This window comes from Marmota marmota, unplaced genomic scaffold (genome assembly GCF_001458135.2).
Source record: "Marmota marmota marmota unplaced genomic scaffold, marMar, whole genome shotgun sequence".
Lineage (NCBI taxonomy): Eukaryota > Metazoa > Chordata > Mammalia > Rodentia > Sciuridae > Marmota > Marmota marmota.
The window spans coordinates 473,084-495,765 of NW_026000224.1; the positions used below are offsets into that span (position 1 = coordinate 473,084).

Genomic DNA, 22,682 nt, shown 5'->3' on the forward strand with positions numbered 1-22,682 from the left:
TTTTGATTAGAGATGTTCAACAGGTAAAGCCTATGGAAAATTCCAAAATCTAAAAAATTCGAAATTGAAACACTTCTGGTTCTCAAGGATACTCAACCTGTAATAAACAGAAATTTTCCAAAATTAATGATAGACACCAAACTGTAGAGCCAATAAGGAGAAAAGAAAAATGGACATTTTAACACATTAATCCATGTCTTTAAATTTAAAACTTTTAAAAGTGGATATAAATATTTCCAATCTAGTCTGTCTTTTGGAGATCTACAAAATGACCCCCACTGTATCAAAAACCCACCACACTGTATAAAACTGAGTAGTCCCTTCTCGACTCAATGCCTGTCCTCCAGAGTGCGCTATGACAGGACACAGGGCCGCTCTTCCCCTCACCTCATTCCATTGCCATCTGCCCAGACCGCACGCCACCTCCTACTGCAAAAACACCCAGAGAACATTTATGAGAAAATGCTCACACTGGGTACCTCACCGGCTGACTCGCAGAATCCCTTCAACGGGAGCCCAGGCTGCTGCCCACAAGCCCTGGCAAGTGGAGAGGAGGAGAGAGGGGATAAGAAGAAAAAGAAAAGAAGTTGAGCCCCTGAGCAAAGTTTCGGAGCACTTGGAATGCACTGAAAGACAGATCCCAAGCGATCCTGTTGCTGATCCAGGGGGAGTCATGGGAAAAGTCATTTGGCAGCAACTGGCATTCTTCAAATAGAAGATCGAGATTCTTGGGTTTTTTTTTTTTTTAAGCATAGTTTTGGAAAATAATATTCACATTGAATGTAAATATTAATACTCCTGGTTTTTCAAACAATTCAGTGTATAAGAAAAATCCAAATTTATACTGACAGAAAACTGTGGCTGCTTCTAGTATCAAATCTGATCTAAAGAAGACAGAAGTTCGATGAGCTCCGAGGAACTCAAGTGTAGGGTTACCAGCACATTGCCGTTTTCTATTTATAGACTCCAAAAGTATGAAATGTTCTTTTTATTCCTCTTTAAGGTCGACACTGACAACCACCAGGAAAGGACTTAATTGTCTGCAGCAACCTTTCTGATGGCTAAAAAGAATCACTGACTTTTATTCAGAGAGTTTTTGTTGCCTCACAAAACTCTGAATTATTTAGTACCTATATGGTTGTGTACTTTCAAACCAAATCTTAAATGTCACCTTGACCCTAGATTAGTAATCAGGAGCTGCTAAGGAAAAACACAAACAGCACTCTTACTGGGGTCCCCGCGTCCACGTAACTCCGCAGCTTCCTCCTCATGTCTCTTTCGTTAAATTTGGCACTTCGCTTCACATAGATCCCTCCATGCTGCACATGAAAAAATGGGGAGGAAAATCATTTACTTTTAAATTAACCAACTGCCACAGTCATCAGAGAGGCAACTCTGCTCCTGAAGAGTAAAGAACAAAACCACATTTCACAATTTAAGGTATATTTAATACATTCAAATATTAGCACCTAAATAACTTAGATAAACATTATTCCAATAAAATTGCATGCTATCCTATGAAAATATATGAACGTTTAGTTTGTTGGTAGTTAAAATCCTTTCTTTCTTAAAAATATATCCTTTAAACCAAAAACTCTATTTATCAGATGGATCTTAACTCCCAATTTTCCACTGAGTCATTACAGAATCACTAAAAAATATCCTTAAATGTCAGCACTAACAACCTTTAGGGATTTGAAAAACCGACCCAGCTACAGCTATTTACGTGGCACTGGTAAGGACTATATTTGTTTCCCCAAAACCCAGGTGTTGAGGCTCCAACTTCCATGGTGACTGTGTGGAGACAGGGGTAATCATGATAAGTACATCAAGGTCCTGGGGTGGGGGGCTGAGCCAGAGTGACTGCATCCTTCTGAGGAAAACAAACAACAGGAATGCAGTGCACAGAACAAGATCACGTAAGACACAGGGAGGGTGCTGTCATCTGCCAGCCAGGGAAAAAGGCTAAGCAGAAACCCGCTCTCTCACACCTGGATCCTGCACTTTAGGACCTTAGAAAATAAATGCCCTCATGCTAAGAACTTTACACATTATCTCATTATTTTGCTTAATCTCTGAGAGATCATAATTAATTTTACCATTGGTTTCTTAAAGTAACTGACTACTGAATTCTATGTCTTTAGTTTCCTATCTGACTTTTGTACTTTTGCTATTTCATTTAACTATGTGGACAATCAGACACGTATATACATATACAACATCAAAAATACCAAAGAAAAATTCTGGGGATATAGTTCAGTGGTACAGCGACTACTCAGCATGCATGAAGACATGCATTCAATCCCCAACACTACAAAACAGAACCAAAAAATCCACATATATTTATATTAAGTGTATGTTAAACTTTAAAATATATTTTTTTAACTGACCCATATGTAAAGGAAAAAGTAGAGGAAAGAAAAGTTACCTGAGAAAAGTAACACCCATATAATGGAAGCCACTTGAGCCTATCCTTCAGCACGTAGCGCACGTGTCCGAGAGCATTCTGCCGGATGGCCAGAATATCAGCAACAACCCAGTCAACTGCAAAGACAGACTCTGTCAGTACGTCCAGCGCCCCTCCCCAGAGACCACAGAAACAGCCTCTTCACAGCACTGTGTTAGGAATATGCTATGAGAATAATCAGAATGTTTAAAATTACTTTACATAAACCCCAGATAGTTAAATAACTTAAATTGTGGGGGATTTTTTTCTCTTTTACATTATCCTCCAATTCTTGAAAGGCTTTTTATTTCAAGGACAAAAGAAAAAAAAATCACAAAGTACCAAGTAATTCAACAGAAGTATTTTACAAAGAATAAGCTGAGTTTTTAAAATTAAGACATATTTTTCTTTTTTTCATAAAAAGGGGGAAATTATAAGCAGAAAATGCTAAAGAAACTATCAAGGATGACTAAATATTCTGGACACACATGCTCAATAAAAGGGCAGGGCCCTTTAAGAACGAGCCTCTGGACACAGTACTAGGTCACACTGGCACTCAGAAGGTCTCAGATGCCTTACAACGAGGCTAGGGAGATGTGTGCTCCTTACCAACCAAGGGACGAGGTCCCCGATAACCCACTACCCCGCTATGCTATTATCAAAGAGTCGCGAAACCAAGAGCAAAGCGTAAGCGAGCCGACAGGAGTGGCAACTGAAGCCTTCCAAGAAGTTGTGCACTGGGCTTCAAACAGAAGAAACGGTGACCCGCAGGAGTGGGCTTGCCAAAGCAAAGAAACAGGACCAGCAAACAGGGTGCAGAAGACGGTAACAGAGGAGGCACTTTGAACAGATGAGAGGAAAGGAAATGACAGGGACAAATAATAATAATGTCTTGAGAGCCAGAGAAACCAGACTTGAAAGTCAGTGGCTGCCAACGGCCTCTCCTGGTGAGAAGGGCAGGGTAAAGTGAAACGTGAAGGAAACTCTAGTATTAGCAGATGAACTCAAGGTGTGAGACTTAAAAATACATTTGTTAAGAACCTGTGAAAAGAATATAGTTCTAGCATCACAAGCATATTCAAGGCCACGGAAATGAGAAATGGAGTAAATTAAAGGAAAAAAATGTTTTAAAGCCTAGGAAATAAGTCTGGAATTTAAAGAAATCACAATAAAATTTTAACAAAAGGAGACAGTTTTCCACAGACTACAAGATGACTAACTCTTAGTCACGTGAAATCCTTTTGACAACGCACATACTATCTAGACTGTCCTGAAGATATAGCGATTTAAACACTAAAAATTAACCTTCTAGAAAAAGTCTTACCAATTATTATAAATTTCTCTTTTTAATTAGGGATTATCACTCACAGATTACCTGGTTTTTGATGCCTTTAAGACTTACAATTATATATTATAATTTTGTTATGGATCCTTATATACTGATGCCTAAAGATCTCTGTCTATGTTAGACAGTCAATGGCAGCTGTGTCTATCACACAAACTGTAATGCTATCAACTATGGCTTTTTCTAAGGTACACAACTTTCTTTAGAAGCCCTCTCCTTAGTCCCTTCTAACTTAGATCACATAAACCATCACTGAGACACGGTTCTTCGAAATCATCTTAAAAACACATAACCAAGCCTGTTAAAACTGTTCCAAATTTAGAAGTACATTCAATATTAAGAACTAATTTGATATGACTCTATATGGTTCCCAGGTTAAAGTACATCATGGTATATATTCAGGGAGTATGAAGCTAAAAAACAGATTTGGCATCTTTTCCTACAACAATTATTTTTGAAAGTTTAGGGAATAATAAATGTATTTTTTGAAACAAGCATGGTTATGTTGTGGACTTGGATGCATATTCCAAGAACGTTGTAAGAAGGTATAAGATTTCCAAAATATGTCATGATCCTAATAACCTACCCTGAGCTTTGCCCTTAAACTTGAAATTTTTTTGTGGAAAAGTTTAACAACTAACTAAAGCAGTCAAAAGACATAAGCTTTTTAATTGTCTCGCTGTTTATTCTCAGCTAGGTTTCAGATAGGTAATACTAGATTACAACTGACACAATGACATATCACCTTTGGAGTAACTATTCATATTTCACATTCTGGCTAAGTCAGAATTCTTCAACAGTGAACCAAACAAAGCAGGGTCACGCTCCCTCATCGTGAGGAGAGAGTGGAGGGATGAGGAGGGGCAGCCACCTTTTATCTCCCTCAACCCTATCATCTGTTGTAACACTAGTTCCTAACTCAAAGGTCTGCTGTACAGAGACACAGCACATGGAGCACTCAGCTACCGTGGGCACAGCACTGTGCTAACGGTTAGTTCTCATCCTCATTACTGTTGTTGAACGCCACCCATAAGCCATATTCACCACTGGGATCACGAGATAACCTAAATGTAAACTGCCTAAAACCTCCATCAATAGATATGACACCTAAACAACTAGCCTCCAAGAGGTTAAGTAATTTGCCCACAAACTCACATGAACCAAGGTCCCTGACTTCAAAGCCACATCTACTTATGACAGTTGACTCACCACACATGCTGTTAGTCAAGGAAATTGCCACCTAAACCCAGAAAAGGAGCATTTGTGAGATTAAAGATAAATAGTGTTCAAAGCAGATAGTTAAAGAAGAATGAGGGGAAGAAATAGACTTTTGTTTTTGGTAACACTGGTAAGAAATAAGTTAACAAAAACTAAGAATGTAGAGACAGCAAGGGCATGCCAAGTAAAAACAAGGGATGAGGGAGACTCATTTACATGTCAATTCTATTTCAACGCCAGCCAGGAAACTCATTTATTCTGGCAGGCCTCGTGGAGGGTGAACTAGAAAGCCCAAACTGAGCAGTGGTCCTTGAAATGTTCTTTCTGCCAATTACATTTTCAGAGATATTTAATTGTGCCTTTTAATATCTCAAAAGGGTTTTTAAAAGGGCATCTACACACAAGAGGCCAAGAAACCTAGTCTATGGTTAGGCTTTGAGAACCTCTGGAATCAAAAAACTACATGCAGATTTTATGGGTCCGTTTTTCTGGGGGAAGATTCCAAACCTTCCATCACATACTAACCAAAGCCTGCAATTCTAAGGTAATTTAAACTCATTCTTCTGGTATGTCCCCAAGTTGTGCATTTTTAGAAAGCATTCCAAAAGTAGCCTTCCCAAATTCCAAAGGCTGCCTGGTATCAGGACCTGGTGCTAAAGCAATGCAAGAAAGCCACGGGGCTTGGGCAGGGAGTAGAAGGACGTGGTTCTCTACAGTGAGAAACGGAACCTCTCAGGTTAGGGTGGGCCCAGTGTGGAGTTCATGCCGCCACCTGCGACATTCCAATCCCAACACAGAAGGAGAACTGTTTCCATGTATCGTGTTTCCACAAATGCTCTCCCAGAAGTTCTCACTCTGGAGGGAGGCATGGAAAGGCCAACAGAGTAAGCATGGAAATGGCAGTGGGGGTTTTCCATTCTCATCACCACCACCACAGCCTCCAGGAGTAGTCCCAGGACGCGTTCTGCTTGTCAGTACTAGGACCACAGCTGTTAAGAGCAGTGTTTCCACTAAAACCCGGAAAAGGGGAAGCTGGCAGGAAACTGAATAAGGAATTTCAAGAGAATTCTGATAAAGAAAATTCTATGTTAAATTAGTGACTCAGTCAATAATAATTGAAAAACGTGGGGTACATAATGCTATCATAGGTCATTCCCTATGGTAGACCCATGAATGTCTATTTTATTTGGATGCCTGGTAGAAATTCTTCCTCAGCACCAGGACAAGAATGGCAGGATTGTCCTACTGGTTAAAAAAAGGGCATCGTGTCTGGGCAAGCCAGCATCCCAAGAGGCTGTTATTTCTACTAAAGTCAAATGTAATTAGATCAAATAATCTGAGCCAGTCCCATTAATAAAGTTGGGGAAAATACACAGATATGTCATGATTCCTATCCACCCGTTTCTCCAGCCCTGATCCTATTCATCTGAATGTAGTCATTCATATGCTAAATTGAGAAAGATTCACTTCAACTGCTCTCACTTTCTGCACTTACCTAAGGTAATAAAAGCAACAAGATCATGAGGACAGCTGATAGGAAAAAACAAAGGAAAGCCATGGGCATACGTGATCTTCCATGAGAGCTCTACCATGGTTTTTAGCTTTGGGCATACTATATATCTAAAAGTAATTAAAATGGAATTTAGGAAGCATGTATCAAAAGTAGCTACAGGTTTGAAAAATATGGAGATTTGTTTGTTTTTTGACTAAATTATTTGAAGAAAAAAGTGCCTTAACCAGTGTCACTTTCCTGGTTTTGATACTGGCTACAGTTTTATAAAAATGTTATCATTGAGGGAGACTTGGTAAAGGGGTTATGGGACTAGATGCACTATTTTTACAAATTCCTGGTAATTATTTAAAAACGAACAGCTTTTGAAAAGCACCTTGACCTAATTCAAAGTCTACTAGAGACAGTCTCCTGTGATTTCTCTGACAGAGACTAGCAAGCTGGAGCTAAAACAAAGGCATGTGAAGGGGCAAAAGGAGGTGGACCAGTGGGAACAGAAGGCCATGATCAGCAAGTGTGCAAGTGCATGCACACCAGCCCAACCGTGCAGGCCACAGCTAGGAGTGCACAGGGTGCACCCACTTTGACCTACCACCTGCACCTGCAGACAGCTCACAAAGAGAAGAATGGACAGTCTCAACAGTTACTCTAAGGAATAGGGGAAAGCAAAGAAACAACTCATTTACAAAGAAGTACAGACAAATTCAGAACTTTCACATTACTGACTTTCCAAAAAGTAAAATCACAAAAATACAAGGACAGATAGAAAATCTGCATAAAAAATGCATGTTTTAATAACTATAAAAAGACCCCACTTCATTTAAATATATTAAAGTATTATTTTGAATGCCCATGAACCATTTGTAGAAAAACCTAAATCTCATGCAAATGAAATACAAACCTGTGCTTTGATGATTTGCTAAATATATTATATTTTCTTTATTTTTTGGCAAATCTCCATATAGCAATATCTAAAAGACAAAAAGAAACATTACTTTGATATTTTAAAACACATACTACTGTAATATACAAACTAAGACAATGTGAAAAATTTGACAAACATGTGATGTTGTAAATATATTCATAATTAACGAAAATTAGATTTCTCTCAGAAGCCTCACAGATCATAAATAGCTCATGCTTATAAAGTAGACAAACGTAGGGCAGGTTAATGGTCATAGCATAAAACAGAATGATAAACATCCTCCAGAAAAAGGCTACAAGCATTAATTGATTGCTAGCAATATATAAAATTTTTCAAAAGATACCTCTTCCTTCAAATAGCTTGCAAGCTAGTGGAAGAGACAGACACATACACAGCAACTGCAATGACAACATAATACACGTATAATCAAAGTACAGTATATTTTAAAGAACTACAAGCTGCAAAGCTGTGCATTTCATAGGTGTGATTTCCAGGGACAAAAGGAAAATGTTCACAAACATAAGGTCAAATGAAGCAGCGGTGCTGGAGTCCTGCTGAAGCACACCAAGCAGTATTGCGGGGAAAGCCCAGAGAGAGGAGCTGGTGAAATGGAGCAAGGAGGGCAGAAGGGGGACTGCACTGAATGTCAGGTCTTTTGAATACCAAGTAAAAGATTACCACTGTATTCTGTAAGTACCAGGGAAACATGGCCTGGGGATCAGAACTCTGTATCTCCATCAGGAATTGATGCCCTGAGAGCTTCCAGTCCACCTGTCAGCTGCATTTCTTAAATCAGGTGGTAGAGACATAGGGTTCCTTTTATTAGACCTTCTGAAGTTTTACATGTCTTAAGTAATCCATGATAAATAATTTAAAGAAGCTGGCAGTACACTTCTAAAGACTTCAAAAGAATGACTGTTAATGGTGGGTTTTGCTTTTTTTTTTAATACCTTCATTTTATTTACTTATTTTTATGTGGTGCTGGGGATCAAACCCAGTGCCTTGTACATGCTAGGTGAGTACTCTACCACTGAGCCACAACCCCAGCCCTTGCTTTGTTTTTAATTCAGGGCTTTCTGTTTTTGTTCCTTGTCACCATGGAGTATGCAAGCTTATGAATTAGCTAAGGCTTTTTAGATCTAGCTCATCCACAGGGGACTTTCTTTATTCATTAGCATCTTAACAAAAAAGAAAGGACATTAATGCAATATCTTTGTAGAAAATGCAACTAGGTGACATAAAGTTCCAAAGGTCAGCGACTCAGACTGAAGTTTCTTCTATCTTTGACAACCACATAGTGCATGAATCTAATAGGTATAAATATATGCCCAAATTTTTAAAATAAGGTTTATCAATGGCATAAATAAACACAGTAAATACAAATAAAACCAAATGATTGATCTGTGCAGGGTTAAGACTGGAGGGACTCCAGATTGTGAGCCCATTCCCTTAACAACGAGCACAGGACCTCTTCAGGACCCTTGTGTACACACTCAATTTAAAAGTACTGCAGATATGTAGCAGTGTTTCAGGTTTCACTTCCTTGGGTAGAATATCCAAGGTTCTTTAGAGACATGCCTAGCCCCCAAGCTGAAGGCAACACTTGAACCATCCAAAGGCTCCTTTCTCACTTTCTTGCAGAGATCTACTAAGAAACTGCTAAGCTGCAGCCTTTGAAGATTGATGGCAAAAAAAGCTATTAAAAAGCAGTTTTCAGGGCTGCGTTTGTGGCTCAGTGGCAGAGTGCTTGCCTGGCACATGTGAGGCACTGGGTTCGATTCTTAGCACCCTGTATCAATAAATAAAATAAAGGTCCATTGACAACTAAAAAAAAAATTGTAAAAAATTTTTAAAAAAGCAGTTTTCACAAGATTACAGATTATAGTGCCATCCACAGGAAACATAGCACTTCAAATTTTTTAATAAACCTAAACATACCTCATTTTAAAATCAAACAAGCACATTGAGGGTAGAGAAGAAGCACAAAAACAAGCACAATCATCTAAGGTTTCTCAATGTATGCAGAGGACTGAAACTGTGTCCAGCCTTGGTTCTACACTCAAGCAAGCTGAGGTGTATAGAAACCAAGTTTCTTGTTCAAAAACCCCTGAGCAGTTAACCATACCACAGCTTAAAAATACTACATATCACCACTTTTGGGGCTCCAAGCCAGCTTTAAAATACTACAATTTTCTATTTTTGTTTAGGAATACACCATGAACCTAAAAGCTTTATATAAAAGGCCATCTTTTCCTAGTAGATATTTCTACTTTTGCCAATGAATTTCTCTACCCTTAAAAAAAATAAAAAGAGCACACAATAAATACATCAATGGAACAAATAAAGCATACAGACTACGTAAAAAAAAATTTTTTTTAAACTTCATATCTGTAGTCCCTACAAAACTAATGTTCCCACTTTGAAATGGCTTACAAATAACTGTTAACTTCAGTATTTTGGTTGATTAATTCAAAGTTAAATTTGCTCAATCTTTAAAAACCAACCTTTAATGGAAGCTAAAGAAAGTATAAACAATTAATTCAACTGGGTAAAATGAACAGGGAAATGCAGTTCAATTGTGACATTTACTAATAAAGATTTTTCTTCCATATACATATCATATTGAAAGAAATGATATTTCCAACTAAAATGCAAAAGATAAGCCTTTGACAAAATATAATTTGGAATCTCAAAGTAGGTATTTGGATGACAGCCTCTTCTCTAAGATTTTCCACTCATGGCTTTAACACAAACTGTTTGGAATTCAAGAAATAAGAAGTTACAAAATACAAGAAGATCCTGTCATAATTAAGACTTAAAAGCTCTGAGATAAAGCAAGTGAAATGATAAAGTAAATCTTAATGTAACAGATGTAAATCATTACTAAGTATTTAAATAGATGCTGATAAACCAAAAACAAGAATGTATAAGTTCAATGCTGGCTCACTGAATATACTCAATTTTTAAGATCCTACATTTCTGAGGGTCCAAGTGTAAACAAGCATTTCACGCTAAGAAATATAAAATTTCCTCCATTCACTTAAGTGGAAAGGTTATGTGTTTCAGTCTACTAATGTGGGTGGGGGGGAGTTTCATTTGAAGAATACATATTTTCAAAAATATTTAATAATCATTATCTTATTAAGAAGTATATGATTGGGGCTGGGGTTGTGGCTCAGAGGGAGAGTGCTTGCGTAGCATGGGTGAGGCACTGAGGTCGATCCTCAGCATCTCATAAAATTAAAAAAAAAAAAAGTATATGACTGAGGACAGTAGAACGAATCAGACATTATTACCCTATATACATATATAACTATACAGCCAGTGGTATTTACATCATGTACAACCAGAAGAATGAGAAATTATACTCCAACTATATATGATGTATAAAGTGCATTCTACTCTCATGCATAACTAATCAGAACAAATAAAAAGAAGTGTAAGACTGAGATAGCTATAATATTTTCAACATTTTAAAAAAGCTCTGAAGAACTTAAAAAAATATCTACACAAATTACGAGATCATTACATGATTGCCCCCAGCACACCTACACTCACTCCCTCCAGTGATCACCAAGTCAGCCCTCACCTTCTGCCAACCCAGGAAGGTGCAGCAGCTGGGGCCCTGTGACACACCCTGTTCACAGCCCGCTCACATCCCAGGGCATGGGATGTGCTGGGCTGACAGTCACGTCCCTCACGGCCTAGGAGCTTCTCATTTTTCTACCCCCAGAGTCCAGGATCCCAGATTCAACAGATGTTTACTGAATCACTGAGTCTGCACTTTTGTATTCCACAGGTACGGAAACCTATACCTCATTTTCAACATAAAATCAGTTTTTTAATAAATATAAATAAAGCAATCTAAATATACCAGTGAACTTTTAAAGGCCTAATTTTATGAATCTTCTAGCACTCTTATTTTAAATTACATTAGCAAAATTTCGTTGTTGTTTTGTTTCTCGGTACTAGGGACTGAACCCAGAGCCTGGAGCAGCTTGGCAAGGGCTCTACACTGAACTACATCCCCAGCCCATATTAGCCACTTTTATGAATACATCTTATAGATAATTCGTTCCTTCAAAACAAAGCACATGAACACCTAAGTGTTGTGAGGGGGCAAAACTGCCACGTTTGCAGTCGAGGGGAGAAATAAAGAACTTCTACGCGCTTCTGCCCCTTTCAATGCTTTATTCACTCAAATTACTCAACACAATTTCACTCTATAGGTTCTAAATCAAGAAAACAACAATCCTTAATGCTAGGCACAGCAATTGACATAATCCGTTCATAGCAAAAAATTCTAGATTAATCAATTCACAGCAAACAATTCTAGATTAATTCTAAGCACTGCAAACACATTTAATCATGACAGGCTAATGAAAGACATTCCCTCTGCGTGCTAAGTTCAAAAGTCTCAAGCCTTAGGCTTTATGTCTAGCAGATGCACACTCACTCAGACCATGGCCACCAGGTCTGGAGCTAAGGCAGGGTTTTCCTGGCATGGAGTGGACAACGGGTTGAGGAGAGGGTCATAGGGAGGAGTTGCTGCTCTCACCAAAGTCCAGGTGGTAGAGTTTGAGAGCGGTGAGGATCACCCAGAGGATCAGGAAACAAAGACAAGTGATGGGATGTCAGGTCCTCATCAGGCTCTCTAGCTCGAGTGCATCCTTGTTGTTTCGGCTGGCTGAATCCCTGTTCATTAGCTCTATTATTAGTACTAAATTTGGGGGCTTTGGAACTCCCCTTTCAATCCTTATCAGCTACCACGGGATTTCTCAGTGACATCATTTACCCTGGAGTCAGAAACGTCTGTCTGATGGTCTCTACCCTGATCTTCTACTGATTGCAAGGACAGCCTGCCAGGGCTTTACAGGGTTTAGGGGAAGTAACCTGTTTGAGGCCTTACTGGAGGGCTCTGTGGGTATGCCTGGTGCTTTTAAAATGGAGTTGCTTGGGCGCAGGCCTAAGGCCATTTCACACTAAGGCTCTTGTTTGTTGCTCTTTGGAATTTTATAATTCTTTAGGTAATTATAGATTGATCATAAGTATATCTTCACAACTGATTGTTTTAGGTTCATATCCATTTTTTAAAAAAACTCATTAAAAAATCCCTTTAAAGAAAAAGAATAATTTTCTTTTCATTTAATTAATCCAGAGGCAAAAAAAAATTGTTTTTTGAATAATAGCTTTCATGGCAAATGATACACTAATTCTTATTCTGCTTTAGTCAAACAAGTTTACCTTCACAAACTGGCTTTCTTTCACAAGGACCGGATTAAATGTAGACTATTTTCACTTTACTTTGATCAGATTGTTAATTTGTTTTTAATTTTTCTTCCACTTGAGGACTTTCTCTTTTGTCTTATAACAGGCAGTAAAATGAAATTAAAGTGTTTAATACCCAAGGCCTCCAACTATCACCCCCCAATTGGGGACATAAAAATATATAGCATTCTTGGTTGTTAAAAAAAATGCATTAATTTATTTCAATGAAGTCCATTTTCCTCCAGCATGTAGAACCTGAGACATGATACAATTCCTTGTCTTTAAATACAATGATGTTGAAATGAAACATAATATGCCACCTCAAAACACTGCCACTGTGGCCTAATAATTTAACTAACAGCGACTGAGAAACAGCAGGCACAGAAGAAGGCTCTGCCCCCAACCCGTCTGCCTGAAGGCAGGGCATACATCTCCCTGTGTAAGGTGACATGATGGCCCTTTATAAAACCCTTCCCTTCTTATCAGGAAGACCAGAAACTGCCATTCCGAGTGAGTCTACACAACAAACCGTACTAAGCCACCCATGTATGCCCTACATTTCCTGGTCAGTGTCCCCACAATGTACTATCTGCAGTAGCCAAACACCCTTTTTCTTTTGTTGAGTCACTTCTTCACTGAATCTGAGCCCACCACCTCACCATGAGAACTCGCCTAAAGTCTTGAACTTAACACACCTATCTGTAGAATGAATGCATGTAAACTGCTTCACAGAATGAAAAAACATGTAACCCCTCAAAAAAGTGTCAGTCTGCTATTATTATCCAACACCAAAAACTGTTTCATTCAAAACTGTTCCGTGATTAATAGAAAAAAGAGACAGCTGCCTAGTCTATTTCCCTCTCCCCAAAAAGTCTCTGAATACTAGCAATACAGCTATAATTTTAATTTGAATGACTGTATATACTATTTACACTATATGCTTTCAATCATTTGAAATGAATCATAAACAGAGTGAATGAGTTTTAAAATGGTTTTGTTGTTTGTTTTGTTTTATTTTTGGTACTGGGGATTTAACTGTGAGCTTTACCTCTGAGCTACAACCCCAGCCCTTTTAAAATATATATATATATATGTGTGTGTGTGTGTATATATACATATAAACATATATACAATATATTTTGATTGTAGTTGGACATAATACCTTTATTTTATTTTATTTATTTATTTTTATGTAGTGATGAGGATCAAACCCAATGCCTCGCACGTGCTAGGTGAGTGCTCTACTGCTGAGCCACAACCCCAGCCCTTTTTATATAAGAGTGGTCCAAAGATACACTGTTGAGAAGATTTTGCCAAAGAAAGAAGGACAAAGGGAGGAAGGAGGAGCTGGGCTAGAGTAAAACCAAGGAAAGGAGCCAGAACAGAATCTAGCCAGACTTGAATGCCTTCACATTTGTTCTCCTATCAATAGAGAATTTCTTTTCCCTAAACACACCATGTTACTATGTTACTTGTATTCCAAGTAAAAATTCAAAGTAGTTCATGACAACTGATAACAGCATTCTTGAATAACCCCAGCAAACAGTTAAAGAGTTCCTTTATCTGTTTCACAAAGCTAATAAATGCAACACACCAACAATTTCAGATTATTCTCTATTGTAATCATCTGTCCTTGCTTTTCCTAGCATGAATACTTTTGAGAACAGGGAACACATTTCAACCAATATAACCATAAAACCCGACAAAGCTTCTTCAGAACAAGGTGACCTTGAAGCTAGACTGCCTTGGACTAAATAAATCCTTGCTTGAGGATTACAGGCAGGAACTACCTCTGCCTCAGTTTCCTAGCTGTAAAAAGGGAAGAATAGTGTCTACCTTGCAAGAATGAAAAGATCACATAACAGAACCTATACATGGTAGGATTCACTACATTTGCTAACGCTCCCTTGGTTTTTCTTTTCTTTTTCTCAATTCCAATCCAAGGCCATCTGGCTCCTTCTAAAACAGATCTGGAAATTCTTTCACACCTTGTGATGTCTATCTTTCTACCACTCAGCCACCACCTCTCACCTGGATTACCACAGTATCTTCCAAACCAGCCCTTTATCAGAGTCAACATGCAAAACATGTCACTTGCTCAGGGAAGTTTTTCCAAACCACTACCTCCTCCCACTAGGCTAAACAAACTCACACAGAACAGTAAATTGTAATTCTCTTGTTGTTGCTTACTTTCCCCACTAGAAGACAAGAACAAGGTCTCTATTTTTCTTCACCCTTTCATAACCAGCACAGTTCACCCAGAAAATTGTGCACACACAAATATTTATTGGATGGATGACTGATTTATTACTAGGTTCTAGAGCCACCTTATTGAAAAATTATTACTGAGTACTGAATTGTCGAGCTATTAATATCAACTTCTGTTTAAGAAACATAAAATAAGAAAATTAACTTATAGTACTACTGAAGAAACATCAACATCAAAATTAGACAAACATATGAAGGAGGAAACGCAAACTGAAGTCACACTGTCCTTTCTTTCCCTCATGATGGCACAGGAGAGCTATGCAGGGTCACTATGAAGTACTCCTGAGAAGTTCATTTAATGACAGAGTCTTCCCCTAGTTCAAATATTTACATAAATGCTCTTGGAAGACACCTAAAATTACACACCAGACCATTATACACCTGAGAAAGTGGAGGCAGGGGAGTAGGAGAAACTAACTTCCTCGAGATATTCTGTCAGTGTTTGAATGTGTTATTGCATCTGTGATTTAAAATTTAAAATCAAGAAGTTAAAAAACTTTACACAAATGCAAAGTTTTAAAATAAATAACTGGTTTATTTATAGAGGTTTACATCTGTAAAAAAGTGTAAAAACAAAGTTCTGTTGACATTTCTAAGATTTTCTTATCTCACTAAGATTCCCTAGCAAGACCTATGTTGTAGACTGGAATTGTATTTGATTGGAATTGGTTGATTTCCTGTATCAAAGGTTGTACAGTTCTGCTTAAGCAAGCAAATGCAAAGGCACACCAAGCCCCCTAGTCTTCCTTGCCCAGCCAAGCCTAAGGGCAAAAGCCATTTAAGGTCTTCTGGTGGATGCTAAACAGAGGGAAAAACTGAAAATACAATCCATTCACATTCTGTTTTAAGACTGGGAATACTAGAGAAGATTTGGGGCAGAAGGTGGAAAGAATTCAGACATGTAATAAAGCAGGATTAGGATAGATGAGTTGTATGATGTCTCCTTCAATTCCAAATAAGCACGTTCAATTCCAAGAGTTTAGGTGCTTTTACAGCAAGACACAGAACACACACTTATTAAGAGTTTAGGACTCAGCTGGGCGTGGTGGCTCAAACCTGTAATCCCAGCAGCTTGGGAGGCTAAGGTAGGAGAATCACGAGTTCAAAGCCAGCCTCAGGAATTTAGGGAGGCCCTAAGCAACTCAGCAAGACCCTGTCTCTAAAATAAAATATTTTAAAAAGGTGCAGATATGGCTCAGTGGTTAAGCGTCCCTGAGTTCAATTCCCCAGTACCAAAAAAAGAAAGGGGGAAAAAAAAAAACAGTTTAGGACTCTTTTGATGAAGTAGTACTACAGAAAGATTATAAACAGTTTTTAAATAGGAAGTCTTATTATTGTCTTTGAGGATCTTGAAAAACATGTCAGTTAAAATATGAATCACTAAAGAAATTAGAAGTATTTGGAACACATCCTACAAACATCAAAATCTGACTTAAATTATTTATCTTGCTTCCTGTGTTTTTCAAACTATTTTACACTTACAGCAGTTCAGCTGAAAAGCTGCTTATTTTATATAAACTAAGGCTCTCACACTTTATTGTTACAATATGTTAATATTGACTAAGGAGGGGATTAGCAGTCAGAGCCATTCATGGAAAATACATTTTGAAGTAAATTCCAAATGTTACCAACCAATTGAAGCAGGAATAAAATGGTGACTAAAATACTCATTAGGTTTCAATGAAAAGGCATGGATCACATCACTAGACTATTGGCCTGCAAATATCAACAGTCTATTTTTAGTGTTTTTTACTGGAATAGAAAAAGAGAACAATTATAAAAAGAAAGTATTCTGACATTGAAACAAATTGTGGTCACTTTTTCAGTTTCACAATACAGATTAAGATTTTCCACTATCTATCACCTCTACTCGTTATGTCTGTAAACTACCTCCACATTAGCATACACCTAGACTCCTGTGATGGAAGTGAATATAAATGCAGCTTCGCCTCAAGACTGCAGCAATGAAGTTGCCCTCACTCCTCTCAGGAGTCTAGCCACACCTTTTGCCATCCAGCTTCCTATACAGCTTCCCACAAGCTTGCCTTCAACTCTGGCTCAAGGACACACATCGGGCTTCTTATTTGGAGTCCAGGCACCCCATATTTAAGTTCCTACAGATCCATTTTTTAAAAAAATATGTTCAGTTGTAACAATATCCTTTTTTTAATGATTTTTTTAAATACACAACAACAGTGGAAGGCATTACAATTCTTATTACACATACAGAGCGCAGTTTTTCATATCTCTGTATATAAAAATATTCATGTCAATTTATGCCATTATACATGTATTTTTTTTGCATTACAATTCTTAGTACACATATATACTACAATTTTTCATCTCTGTTTGTATATAAGGTATGTTGACACTCAATTCAAGTCTTCATAAATGTACTTTGTATAATGATGACCATCACATTCCACCATCCATACTAATCCCCTTCCCCCTCCCTTTCCCTCCCACCCCTCTTCCCTATCTAAAATTAATCTCATCCTCCCATGCTCTCCCTCCCTACCCCACTATAAGTCACCCCCCTTATATCAGAGAAAACATTTGGCATTTGTTTTTTGGGGATTGGCTGACTTCACTTAGCATTATCTTCTCCAACTCCATCCATTTACCTGCAAATGCCATCATTTTGTTCTTTTCTAATGCTAAGTAATATTCCATTGTGTATAAATGCCACATTTTTTTAATCCATTCATGCACGGAAGGACATCTAGGCTGGCTCCACAGTTTAGCTATTGTGAATTGTGCTGCTATAAACATTGATGTGGCTGTGTCCCTGTAGTATGCTGTTTTTAAGTCCTTTGGGTATAGTCTGAGGAGAGGAAAAGCTGGGTCAAAAGGTGGTTCCATTCCCAGATTTCCAAGGAATCTCCATACTGCTTTCCATATTGGCTGCACCAATTTGCAATTCCACCAGCAATGAATGAGTGTGCCTTTTCCCCACATCCTCGCCAGCACTTACTGTTGTCTTCATAATAGCTGCCATTCTGACTGGAGTGAGATGAAATCTTAGAGTAGTTTTGATTTCCCTTTCTCTGATTGCTAGAGATGATGAGCATTTTTCATATATTTGTTGGTTGATTGTATATCCTCATCTGAGAAGTGTCTGTTCAGTTCCTTGACCCATTTATTCATTGGGTTATTTGGATTTGTTGGTGTTTAGCTGTTTGAATTCTTTATAAACCCTAGAGATTAGTGCTCTACCTGATGTGTGAAGGGTAAAAATTTGCCCCTAGGATGTGGGCTCTCTGATCACCTCACAGATTGTTTCTTTTGCTGAAAAGAAACTTTTTAGTTTGAGTCCATCCCATTTATTGACTCTTGTTTTTAATTCTTGTGCTATAGGAGTCTTATTAAGGAAGCTGGGGCCTAATCCCACACAATGAACATTAGGGCCTACTTTTTCTTCTATTAGACGCAGAGTCTCTGGCTTAATTCCTAGGTTTTTGATCCATTTTGAGTTAAGTTTTGTGCATGGTGAGAGATAGGGGTTCAATTTCATTTGTTGCATATGGATTTCCAGTTTTCCCAGCACCATTTGTTGAAGATGCTATCTTTTCTCCAATGCATGTTTTTGGCACCTTTGACTAATAAAATTGTAATTTTGTGGGTTAATCTCTGTCCTTTATTCTGTACCATTGGTCTACCAGCCTGTTTTGGTGCCAATACCATGCTGTTTTTGTTACTATTGCTCGGTAGTATAGTTTAAGGTCTGGTATAGTGTTATCACCAGTTTCACTCTTCCTGCTTAGAACTGCTTTAGCTATTCTGGGTCTCTTATTTTTCCAGATGAATTTCATTATTGCTTTTTCTATTTCAATGAGGAATGCCATTGGGATTTTGATCGGAATTGCATTAAACCTGTAAAGTACTTTTGGTAGTATGGTCATTTTGATAATATTAATTCTGCCTATCCATGAGCAAGGTAGATCTTTCCATCAAAGATCTTCTTTGATTTCTCTCTTTAGGGTTCTGTAGTTTTCATTGTATAGATCTTTCACCTCTTTTGTTGATTACCAATTATCTTTTTTTTTTTTTGAGGATATTGTGAATGGGGTAGTTTTCCTCATTTCCCTCTCAGAGGATTTGTCCCTGATATACAGAAATGCCTTTGATTTATGGGTGCTGATTTTATATCCTGCTACTTTGCTGAATTCATTTACTAGTTCTAAAAGTTTTCTGGTGGAATTTTTGGGGTCTTCTAGTATAGAATCATATCGTCAACAAATAGTGCTAGTTTAAGTTCTTCTTTTCCTATACTTATTCCTTTAATTTCTTTCATCTTGTCTAATTGCTCTGGCCAGTGTTTCAAGAATTATGCTGAATAGAAGTGATGAGAGAGGGTATCCCTGTCTTGTTCCAGATTTTAGAGGGAATGCCTTCAGTTTTTCTCCATTTAGAATGATGTTGGCCTGAGGTTTAGCGTAGATAGCCTTTACAATGTTGAGATATATACCTGTTATACCAGATTTTCTAGTGTTTTGAACATAAAGGGGTGCTGTATTTTGTCAAATGCTTTTTCTGCATCTATCAAGATGATCATATGATTCTTATCTTTAAGTCTATTGATCTGATGAATAACATTTATTCATTTCCGTATGTTGAACCAACCCTGGGATGAATCCCACTTGATCATGGTGCACAATCTTTTTGATGTTTTTATATTTGAATTTCCAGAATTTTATTGAGGATTTTGCATCTATATTCATTATAGATATTGGTCTGAAGTTCTCTTTCTTTGAAGTGCCTTTGTCTGGTTTTGGAATCAGGGTGATATTGGCCTCATAGAATGAGTTTGGAAGTACTCCCTCTTTTTCTATTTCCTGAAATAAATTGAAGAGTATTGGTATTAGTTCTTCTTTAAAGGTCTTGTAGAACTCGGCTGTGTATCCATCCGGTCCTGGGCTTTTCTTGGTTAGTGATCTTTGGATGGCTTCTTCTATTTCCTCACTTGATATTGGTCTTTTTAAGTTGGGTATATCTTCCTGACTCAATCTGCGCAGATCATATGACTTAAGGAATTTATTGATGCCTTCACTGTCTTCTATGTAATACTATTAAGAGTATAAGGTTTCAAAATAATTTCTAATTATTTTCTGTATTTCTGTAGTGTCTGTTGTGATACTGCCTTTTTCATCGTGCATGCTGGTAATTTGAGTTCTCTCTCTCCTTCTCTTCATTAGCATGGCTAAGGGTCTATCAATTTTATTTATTTTTTCAAAAGAACCAACTTTTAGATTTGTCTATTTTTTCAATTGTTTCTTTTGTTTCTATTTCATTGATTTCAGCTCTGATTTTAATTATTTCTTGCCTTCTACTGCTTTTGCTGCTGATTTGTTCTTCTTTTTCTAGGGCTTTGAGGTATAGTGTGAGGTCATTTATTTGTTGACTTTTTCTTCTTTTACGGAATGAACTCCATGCAATGAATTTTCCTCTTAGTTCTGCTTTCATAGTGTCCCACAGATTTCAATATGTTGTGTCTGTGTTCTCATTTACCGCTAAGAAAAAATTTTTTAATCTTCTCCTTGATGTCTTCTGTAACCCACTGTTCATTCAGTAGCATATTGTTCAGTCTCCATGTGATGCAGTATTTTTTATTTTTTATTTAATCATTGATTTCCAATTTTATTCCATTATGATCTGATAAAATACATGGTAGTATCTCTACTCCTTTGTATTTGCTAAGAGTTGCCCTGAAGCATAGTATATGGTCTATTTTTGAGAAGGATCCATGTGCTGCTGAGAAGAAAGCATATCCACTTGATATTGGTTGATACATTCTATATATGTCAGTTAAGTCTAATTTATTGTGTTATTGAGCTCTACAGTTTCTTTATTCAACTTTTGTATGGAAGATCTGTCCAGTGGTGAGAGAGGTATGTTAAAATCACCCAAGATTATTGTGTTGTGGTCATTTGACTCTTGAACTTAAGTTTGTTTGATGAACATAGCTGCACCATTGTTTGGGGCATATATATTTCTGATTGTTATGTCTTGTTGGTGTATAGTTCCCTTGAGCAGTATATAATGTCCATCTTTATCCCTTTTGGTTAACTTTGGCTTGAAGTCTACTTTATTTGATATGAATATGGAGACCCCTGCTTGCTTCCGCAGTCCATGTGAGTGGTATGATTTTTCCCAACCTTTCACCTTCAGTCTGTGATGTCTTTTCCTATCAAATGAGTCTCCTATAAGCAGCATATTGTTGGGTCTTTTTAATCCAATCTGCTAGCCTATGTCTTTTGATTGGTGAGTTTAAGCCATTAACATTTAGGGTTACTATTGAGACATGGTTTGTATTTCCAGCCATATTTGTTTATTTTTGTTATTTAACTTGTTGGTTTTCCTCTTTGATTAATTTTTCTTTTAGTGTACTACCTCCCTCTGCTGGTTTTCATTGTTGTTTTTCATTTCCTCTTCATGAAATATTTTGCCAAGGATGTTTAGTGCTGGTTTTCTAGCTGTAAATTCTTTTAACTTTTGTTTATCATGGAAGGTTTTTATTTCATCTTCAAATTACGTATAATAATGTCTCGACCCAGAAGTTATATTATCTCTAATTTATCAGGTTTCCAGTTTTGTTTCATTTTGTGGGTTTTTTGGGACTTTGTGGGGTATACTATCAGAAAATGATAATTCCAGAATCAAGAATTAAAAGAATATTAAAACGTGAATAAGAAACTGCTACTGATTCTGAAAATAAGACAACTAATCAAATGCTCTATTTATGGGATATGTGAAGGTAAATATATAATTAAGAAATGAAAATACTATGGAAAATGATTTTGAAAGTACCCTTAGCATAAACAAGGTTTATGTATGCTAAATAAAGTAAAAACCTAATTTTTTTTTTTTTGAAAAGTAAATAACTCAATAGGACATCCCTCTAGCAGGGTCAGAACAACAAAACACTGAACAGGCAGAACCATGGCATTCACTACTGTCAGAGCTGAATGGTGGCCCTGGAAAGCACATCTATGTTTTAAGTCTGGGAGCTCATGAATGTTTCCTTATTTGGAAAACTGATCTTTGGAAATATTTATGTAAGAATTTTGACAGGAGCTGATCATCCTGGATTATGCGGGTAGATCCAAACCCAAGGACAAGTGTCCTTATAAGAGAAAGACAGAGGGAGCTGTGAATCAGAGCTGAAGGCAATTCACTGTACTGGACCATGAGAGAGCAACTAGAGGGATGTGGCCTCAAGTCAAAGAATGTTGTCAGCAACCAGAAACTGAAAGAGACCAAGAACAGTTCTCCTCCCGGAGCATCTTCTTAGAGGGATTATTCCCTAGTCTGCATTTAAATTTCAGACTTCTAGCCTCAAACCTGTAAGAATAAATGTGTTTAAGCACCTAAGTTTGAGGTGTTCTGCTATGGCAGTCGACAAGAAAATTATACACTTAAATCAATGCCTTTTTTTTTCTTTTTAATTTGATTTGGCAGTATTGGGGATGGAACACAGGGCCTGGTTCATGCTAGACAACTGTTCTACTACTGAGCCACATCTCCAGGATCCCCCTCTTTTTTCTTTTATTTTGGGACAGGGTCTCACAAATTGCCCAAGCTGAAGTGGAATTTGGGATCGTCTTGCCTCATGCACTACCATGCCTGGCTGAATCAATGTCTCTCACAATAGTAAAAAGACTCATGTTGATTTTCAATTAATCTAAAATTAAGTGGCATGCAC

The 22,682-nt window shown here is 37.5% G+C and overlaps 1 protein-coding gene across 2 annotated transcripts in view; it reads right to left on the reverse strand.

Moving 5' to 3' along the window:
* The window catches only part of Agpat5 (1-acylglycerol-3-phosphate O-acyltransferase 5), a 60,702-nt gene that overhangs the window by 35,116 nt on the left and 2,904 nt on the right, over window positions 1–22,682 (reverse strand). For both annotated transcript variants that reach the window (XM_015504655.2, XM_015504654.2), the window contains exons 2-4: window positions 7,421–7,490; window positions 2,429–2,544; window positions 1,230–1,319 (exon numbers count right to left, since the gene is read on the reverse strand). In XM_015504655.2, coding sequence (XP_015360141.1) covers window positions 1,230–1,319; window positions 2,429–2,544; window positions 7,421–7,490 — 276 coding nt within the window. The remainder of the gene's footprint in view (window positions 1–1,229; window positions 1,320–2,428; window positions 2,545–7,420; window positions 7,491–22,682) is intronic.